Source organism: Danio rerio, chromosome 16 (assembly GCF_049306965.1).
Source record: "Danio rerio strain Tuebingen ecotype United States chromosome 16, GRCz12tu, whole genome shotgun sequence".
NCBI lineage: Eukaryota > Metazoa > Chordata > Actinopteri > Cypriniformes > Danionidae > Danio > Danio rerio.
The window spans coordinates 45,976,380-45,985,782 of NC_133191.1; the positions used below are offsets into that span (position 1 = coordinate 45,976,380).

At 38.4% G+C, this 9,403-nt stretch overlaps 1 protein-coding gene across 1 annotated transcript; it reads right to left on the reverse strand.

Moving 5' to 3' along the window:
- Positions 1-665: 665 nt before the first annotated feature.
- Positions 666-8,595, reverse strand: LOC141378304 (IgGFc-binding protein-like). The gene is made up of 3 exons (XM_073926528.1): positions 8,500-8,595; positions 3,902-5,041; positions 666-1,521 (listed from the first exon to the last, which is right to left on the reverse strand). Exons 1-3 carry the CDS (start codon positions 8,537-8,539, stop codon positions 1,034-1,036), a joined length of 1,668 nt encoding a protein of 555 aa, XP_073782629.1. The 5' UTR covers positions 8,540-8,595; the 3' UTR covers positions 666-1,033.
- Positions 8,596-9,403: the final 808 nt, after the last annotated feature.

A 9,403-nucleotide genomic window follows, 5' to 3' on the forward strand; every position in this document is an offset into this window, starting at 1 on the left:
AAACATTTAAAAATCCTACTGACCCCAAAACTATTGACCGGTAGTGTATTTCAAACACAGACATCGAATCCAAAGAACTGATAGTAAATCTGTTTACAAAGCTTCAGTATACTGAAAATATACAGTGCTAATAATGGCACATGTATGTATATATATATATATATATATATATATATATATATATATATATATATATATATATATATATATATATCAATGTTTAAACAATGTAATGATTTCGAGTATATGATCTTGCCTACATACAGTATTCTTGGTTATATTTACTCTCCCTCAAGTTGTTTCAAACCAGTTTGTATATTCCGTTTAACTCAAAAGAAGATATTTGGAACAAAGTTGAAAATCGGTAACCATTGGCTTTCCTACAGAGCCTTTTCACATTTCCAGGTTTCTCAGTAGCGGAAGTCATCATAGTTGGGAAAACTTGGATGGAATACAACAAATAATCTTTTACAATCTTATTTGCTCAAAGAATAAAAGAAAAACTCTACAATGATGTTATAGAGACATTTGAAAAAAGGGAAAAAATTGGGTGAGACTGATAACCGCAGACAGAGGATAGAATAACGTCAAATTTACTGTCCTGTCCTATAGACAATGCATTAGAAACGCCTCGCACAAGTGGTTATTCATTTTTTTGAATTTTTGAAGCAAATATGATATAATACATACATAAATACATATAAATGTTCATACGTTTAAAAAAAATCTAAATATTTAAACTTTCAAGGATTTAAGATGCTGATGATTGTTTAAATGATCCACAGCAGGCTTGTGAAAAGGGTCCATTAAGAAAAACAACACTATGGAAGTCAATGGTTACAGGTTTCAATCATTCTTCAAAATATCTTATGTTGTGTTATTTTGAAAGTCAAACAGGTTTGAAGTGCATAAAGGGCGAGTAAATGATGAGAGAATATTCTGTTTTGCGTGAACTACCTTTAAGTTTATATAATAGTATTAATACAGCATTTATCAGTGTAAAATGTAAATAAACCAAAATCTCCTTATATGTCTATTTTTTGCCATCACTTTGATGATCATTATTATTACTACTATTAGCTGACAAGCTGCTATCTGAGATAGAAAAGTACAGAGGGAAGTACGTGGCCCTTGTATAGCAGAGAGACTTGAGCAGACTACAACACTGCATGTTTTCCCACTGGAAACCCATGCTTGAGTTTGGGAAAAGTGAAACACACATTCCCTCCACGGGATCCCGAGGCTCCCCTCTGCCCCACTGTGTGTAAACCAGCTCATGTTCAATTTTACCCATCTGCCGGTACCAGTCTAATGTCAGCAAACTGCGCCGCAATCCGATCCACAATGAGTCCTTTACATCTTCACCGTTCAGAAAGTTGACCATCTCCACATGGGCCGCTTTGTTGCTTGGAGTGAAAAGTTCATCACTTACATCCAAACAGTTTTGATGGGATTCAGGCCAGGTTTGATGTGTAGAGACGATTTTAAATCTTGAAGGAAACATCGCACAGCCTAGAGGATCTAAATGCACACAGAAATAACAAGGTTTCAGAGTGTGGAAACACATTAGGCTGCAATAAATTCAGTAGAGTCTACTGCCAAATTTCAGTGCATTTCTTTGTAATTAATTGAAAATTTGCTAACAGTTTCCACATTAAACACTTTCAGTGTTCAGTTATCAGCCGCGCCAACTAAACCGTGAGACAAAAATACAATAGTCTAAATAATAATAATAATAGTTCTTTACATTTATATAGCGCTTTTCTAGACATTCAAAGCGCTTTACACATAGGGGGAATCTCTTCAACCACCACCAGTGTGCAGCATCCACCTGGATAATGCTACTGCAGCCATATTGCGCCAGACGGAACACCACACACTACTGATTGGTGGAGAGGAGACTGAAATAAGTGATGAAGACAATAATGATATGGGGATGGTTAGGAGGCCATGATGGACGGAGGGCAAATTTGGCCAGGACACCACGGTTGAACTTCTACACTTTTATACAAAGAACATCATGGGATTTTTAATGACCACAGATAGTTTAACGTCTCATCTGAAAGACAGGGTTTGACATTAGCACCCGCCAATCTGCCAAATCTGGGTAGATTTCACCTGTGGCGGGTTAGACAGACACCCCAACTAGCCACTGGTTGAAAATAATTTTTAAATTGGCAGTGCTGCCTCGTCACTAAAGATTAGAATTATAGTTAAGGCCGTTTGTCAATAATGTGATCTTAGAATCGAGAAGCAGCACGATTAATAAGTGTTCAGGCAAGCAAAAGAAAGCAGGCGTATACCAATTGAGAGGATGATCAGGCGCACGGAGGTCCTTGCTCACTGACTAGTGTCGTGCGCAGAGCTGATTTGATGCACGCCTTTTTGAGTGCCTAGGTCCCGTGTCTCGTTTTCTTGTGCAAAGCAACCGTGACTGGAAACGCAGCTGACTCGGTCATTTCTCTTTGAAATAGACTGGAAAAAGCGGTGCTCATGCAACCACAGTCCTGCTGCTTTCAAGAGCTTGAGATTTTTTGTAAGCAGCAGCAGTTGCCCTTTTAGCTTTGACCATTCTTTAACAGATTATTAATATGCCTAACTTTCACAGAATATTTTCACCGGCTTTCTTTTGCTTGCAGTTTTTTTAATATATTTTTTTTATTATGGTTTATTATCATCCTCTACAATTACATTGCTTTAATAGGAGATTAATCTTCTATTTATCTATAGTTACCTGGTGATCTAGGACCTTTAGCCTGGACAGACTACCGTGTATAATTTTAGATACGTGAGAATAAAATTTTTAATAGTTTTTTTAAGAACATTTTTGTAGAATAAAAAAGTTATATATTTGCTTGTTTGAACACATTATTTAAAATTAGTGGCAAGGAAATAATTAGTTTGGTATGGCCAGAGAAAGAAAAAAGGTAAATCCTTAGTGTTGAGCCCTAAAAGGTGAATATAAACAGTGAAATGTGAAATAAAACTAATTGCAATGAAACACAAAGCCCATTTGCACATGCTCATTAAGCAAGGTCTTAACACAAAAAACTTAAATTAACAAGGAGGCATGTGGATATAACACAACCCAGGGAACAAAAGATTCTGGCCCTGATTTGGCATAAATCTGGCACAGCAGACAATCATTCGGCACTGGCATACAGCATGTGGGCCAAACATGGCCCTGGTTTGGCCGAGGTGGCACCATCTTTAAGGCCGCACACAATATTTGGGCCAGATGTAAAATGTAGTATTTGGCCCAGATGTTAATAATTATTATGTGGGCCATGTAAATTTTCTTGACCCACGTTTAAAATACTTTTTTTTTATTTTCACATAAAGAAATTAAATTCTACAATCAGAAAAAGCACCCCTATAGCCCGCCTAAAGCGCGAGGATTTATGGGTTTATCAATTTCATTGTAGTCGTGACAAATCAACATATCTGGCCCAGTTCAGGCTCAGTTATGGGTTATTAACCTGGCTGAAACTTGACCCAGATATGGTCTGTGTTTGGCCCTTGTCTGGAAGCCAGACTTGGGCCAGTCATGTACCGTAATTCACTGCAGCATATGGGCCAAGTAAAAGCTGATTAAGCGGGCCAGAGCTGGGCCAGAGATATTTTGCTATGTGGAAACATCTATATCAAGTAATTTTAGCATGCCAAAGTCAAATTTATGCATATGAAATATATTTTCCTAAAAACAAATGGCTAGTGAAAATGGCGAGTGGCTAGTAACGTTGAAAAACTACTAACACGTCCAAATAATGGATTCAATCTTTTTGTCAGCTTGTTTAATTTCAGTTCATACTTGTCCAGATTAGCTTTTTTGGAATGAATTGCTCACAGGTATCATGTAAGAAATGATGCTAAAATTGGAATAAACAAATATGATTCTCACCTGGCTTTGCGCTCAAACATATGGCTGAGCCTTCATATATATTGGTGCTCTTCTCAAACACAAACACAGCGATCAGTGTGGATGGATGCCAAATAACATGCGTGTCATCTAAAGGCACCAAAACCCATGAGTACTGGGAATCAGCGATGTCGCTCCATTGAGTGGATGAAAGCAGATCCCCATCCACATACACACTATTCCTGGATTCTGTCTCTGCAATCACAAGGGCCTGAGCTTCGTCTGAGGTAACGTGCACTAGATAGCAAGCGGAAAATTTGAAATAAGGGATGGTTTCAATGATGAAGCCTGGACCGATGAGCTTGAGGGACGCAAGAGCAGTGGTGTTGACGAACAAGGGGTTTGACTGTAAAGTTGGCAGTGAATTGGAAGTATTGGTCAGCCCGGATGTCACATGGAGCCAAGCGTTGCTTATACTGGCTATTGAGGGTACAACAAACACACTATCAAACTGACTTTTTGGAATAACTTGGTTTAACATCATGTTGCATCTGCATTCTGCCGTTTCGACGCAAGGATGGGTCAACATCACGAGCGCTAAAACGTTAGAAGAAACTGAGATTTCTGTCCCGTCCATCTGGAGCTGAAGAGCGTCACCATTTCCAATTATGTAATTCAGTGTTGTGGTCGTTTTTTGGATCTTGAAAGAACCAGTACCCAAATCTGCGTTAATAATAACCAGTCTGAAGGAGCTGTACCGCTTGCTGACGTTGCTCATCGACGGAAGGAAAGTGCTAATCATCTGGGTGTAATTCAGAGGGGGGAGGTTAAAATAAGTTCCAGTGTTTTTCTGAGGCTGAACGACATTAGTTTGCACACTATCCCCTCGCTGACTGATCGACTGCACCACAATGTAATCACTGCTGGTGATTGTGACGGTGCGTGAAGTTAGACCGAATCTGTATTCCTCCACTTCCGCTGGAAGGGCGATGTTTTGGGTTTTTCCAGGCGTCAGTGATGTCGTGTATGACCAGCTGCTGTCTTGGACAGTGACCGTCACTGTGGCTTTCTCGACGACAGCGGTGATATTAAGAGAGTTGACTGGATCTACTGGATAGTAGAAGGCAATGTTCTCTGGGAAGAGTGTGATGAATTTCATCCCCATTTCGTTCCATGACAGGCCTGCAGAGTGATTGATTAGGAGTTATTGTTGTCATGAAAATGCTTTTTCATAACATTCTGGAAGATTTTAAAAAATGACATTTCAATATCTTTTGTAAGACTTAAGCATAAATCTAATCTGCCTAATAATCAGGAGGTATCTAAAGTTGAGGCATTTGCTCACAAATGTCTTTGGCTTCCCTTTCAATTCTCCTAAGGGTAAAAATATTGAAAACATCTCCACAATATTATAGGCAGTGTTAGGGGTAACGCTCTATAAGTAACGTGCGTTACATAATACTACTCTTCCAAAGTAACGATTAAAAAACCGCAATATTATTTGAGTTACATTTTTTAAAAAAGTAATGCGAGATACTTTAATACCTTGCTTAAGTGAAGTTTTTTTATAAACTAATTTCAAGAGGATCATGTGCTTATGATTGCTTGCGGCAGGTCTCGCATTATCCAATTTATGATTCACCAATTAAATGATTTCTAAGCCACTATAAATACCCTAAGTTTCATATCACAGCCACCTTTGTTTTGAAGAATCCGCCCATACTCATCCTCCTTTCCTTGATGAATGGCATGGTAGCCCAGTGGTTAGCACTGTAGCCTCACAGCAAGAACGTCTCTGGTTCTAGTCCTTACCAAGCCAGCTGATGTTTCTGTGCGGAGTTTACACGTTCTCCCCGTGCTCACGTGGGTTTCCCCCAGGTTCCCTGGTTTCCTCTCACCATCCAAAACCATGCAACTTAAGTTAATCGACTAATCCAAATCCAACCCAAGGTCAGTCTGAAAACGTAGTCCCGCAGACGTTTCTGGAAACAGCGGAATACGTCTGGGGGGTACATACGGCCGCGTTAATTTTTTTCGAGCGAGCGCTGCGGGACGGTGTGGTGTGACGCTGTTCTCTTTCGCGCTTGCCGGTCGACTGCTTACCTCCTTGTGGAGGGCTTTCCCGCTGCAACCCGTTTGTCCACTCAGCTCATCGTGTACGTCGGCAGGCTCGAGATGCAGAGAGGAGTCTACCACGGTGACCGGTTTCGAGTCCGGGGAAGAGCGGTTCCAGCAATCAGGTAAGACAAAAACATAATCCCAAAAATTAAGTGAACGAGTTTCATGACAGGGTGAGAACGTGGCGAAATCCAAAAACGTGGTAGAAAAATAAAATCAGGGCTTTTATTTTTTTGGACGGCTTTTGTAAACTGTTGCTCGGGCTTAGGGAAGCGAGCGGCCGGGCGGGTCGATCGGTAAAATTGGTTGGGTTCAGGGAAGGAGGAGGGCAGGTCGGCCGATTGGCCGGTCGGAGAGCGGCCTCTGGTGGGTTCACACGAGAACAGCGCGGGCGCAAACCGTACTCGCGAGAGGCGTCTGAGGTGCGAAAAAGCGCACAACATCAGCCTCTCGTGGATTCGCAAAAACAAAAACTGCAGCTGTACGTACCCACTGGGACGTATTCCGAGGTCTTCAGAAATGTCCGCGGGACTACGTTTCCACAATGAGCCTGGGTTGTCCAAATCGGCACCAAAGACATGCTCGTAGTAAGAGTACATTAGCTTCTACAGCAGGGGAGTTCTCGAGATCTACTTGAGCTCAAACTCCCCTCTCGCCTTGCAAACGGGAGGGAGCCCTGAGCTTGAGGATCTTATGAGCTCAGGGCTTTCTCCCGGGACAGCATGCCAAACAAGCTTTATAATTAATCATCAGCTAAGTGTGAACTCTTGAATTGGCTTTTACAAAATATATTGCGGAATAAAAATGACCTCAGTCAGGTTGAATCACACACTCAATGAGAGAGCGTGCTGCGAGGGAGCAGACAGTCAGCCCACACTCATCATCATCATAAGATCTCCATTTTACAGCATGCAGCTGAGTCAATGTGCTGATCTAATTCAATCTACTAACTGACTAAGTGTTTTACTAACTGATATGGGTTTATTTAGAGTCAGAGGGAAGTCAGGAGACTTTTTGCAATGGATTCTTGTTATTTCTCATGCTGTGTTCACACCAGACGTGGCACACATGGATAAATCGTGCTATTAGAGCGTAAATAGACGCGTGAACACTTGAGTTTACTCGCTTCATTCGTGTGTCAAATTCACTTCACAAAAGATGTGACTCTTGCAAAATGGCTACATGGATTTTATTAAGAGAAATGCTGTTCTCATGTGCTTTTATGAAGGCTGAAAAACAGTGTTAATTTATTTGGAGTCCGCTAGATCCATTCAGAGATGCAAACTATTCCTGCATGATGGAAGCTTTCAGCGGTGATTCTGACTAAGCCAGCCCAGTTTAAAGAATTTTTTTTTTCTCCGGGACACTAACAACAGGCACTATGTCATAATCACTCCCCTACAAGACAAAGCTCATGATTGCACTGTAAAAAATCTGTAAATTTTACAGTTTATTTCTGCTAGCTGGGGTGCCGGAGAAAAACGTTAAAAAAAAACGGCCGTTAATTTTACTGAAATTTACAGTAGAATAACAGAGTTGCAGAAATCACCAGAAATAAAGATTTAAGGAAATTTCTGTAATTTAATGTCCGTTATTTTACAGTAAATTTCTGTAATTTAACAGCCGTTATTTAACTTTTTTTTCTGGCACCCCAGCTGCCGGAAATAAACTGTAAAATTACAGATTTTGTTTACAGTTTGGTTAACGTGGTGCGAAAGTCCACTAAAATTCAGATTTTAAAACTTGAGCAATTTGCGTTAAATAGGATGTCTACTCTTGTCTTTGCATTGACTTAACATTGTACAGTTGAAGTCAGAATTATTAGCACACTTTCAAATTTTTTTCTTTTTAAAAAATTTCTCAATTGATGTTTAACAGAGCAAGAATAATTTCACAGTATGTCTGATAATATTTTTTTCCTTCTGGAGAAACTCTTATTTGTTTTATTTTGGCTAGAATAAAAGCAGTTTTTAATTTTTTTAAAAGCCATTTTATGGTCAAAATTATTAGCCCCTTTATGCTAATTATTTTTTCGATATATACAGAAACTTGCCTAATTACCCTAACCTGCCTAGTTAGGCTAATTAACCCAGTTCAGTCTTTAAATGTATAGAATAGCTGTATAGAAGTGTCATGAAAAATATCTAGTCAAATATAATGTACTGTCATCATGACAGGTTAAATAAATCAGTTATTAGAAATTAGTTATTAAAACTATTATGTTTAGAAATCTGCTTTCTGTTAAACAGAAATTGGGGGAAAAATAAACAGGGGGCTAATAATTCAGGGAGGGGGGCTAATAATTCAGGGAGGGGGGGGGTAATAATTCAGACTTAAACTGTAAATCACCTACGCTAAATAGAACGCAAAATTTTTAAATAATAAATAATTATTCACTGTATTTTGAAGAACCCATGATATCAATATTGCATGTTCATTATTATAATATACTAAAATATTGAATATCGGCTAATATCTAATCATGACAAATGAATTGAAAGAACTAATGACACACTGCTCACCTTGACCAATCATAACAGCGATCAGAAGAACTGTCAGCATGACTTCTGTCCTGATTGTAGTCAGTAATCTGACAAAGAGAACATAAAGACCATGAAGACGTTAGTTTCATAACTGCATTCAAAATATAGTAGTTGTAATTTTTATATTAATAATAATTATATAATGACTTTACTTGGAGGGGCACATCATCATTAACCTATTTTTAACTACTCATGAACTCCTTATGCACATCCGTCTAGTGCGTTTACACTGAATAACAATACAAAAGTGCTCTGTTGACATTAACATGAACAGTTTAAACACAGGAGTTCATGAGTAGATGAGTTAATGGTGATATGCCCCTCCAAGTAAAGTCATGACAAAACTATACATTAACAGCTCATGAGTTCATGCTGGTTACATTTAGCTTAAACTTAAATGGTAATTACATTAACTAACAATCATGTACTAAGTAATTAAAGTAGCCGTTATTCACACATGTAACTCATGTTGTAGTTAAAGCTAGTTCATGATTAGCGCATGTATTAACTTATCATTAAGTTGTTATTAGTTTTGTTTATAATAATTCATCATTATTCACGTCCTGTTATTGTAAAGTGTTACGATAAATTGTAATAAAATAGATAAGATTAAAGAATTAGGTCAACAGATTTTTTTCTTCAATTAATAAATTCAATAATTTATGTTTTCGTGACTTTACATTTGTCATTAATTTGAGTAAATGTTTGTTTTAAACATACTAAATTTAAACCCTAAAACTACCATGACCCTAAATCTGTCATCACTAACAATTAATTACATTACATAGATAATAATAAAGAATTTAAGTCAAGTTTTTTCATACTTTATTGGTCACATCAATAATGTATGATTATTTCCCTCATTCAAACCGTTAAACACGCT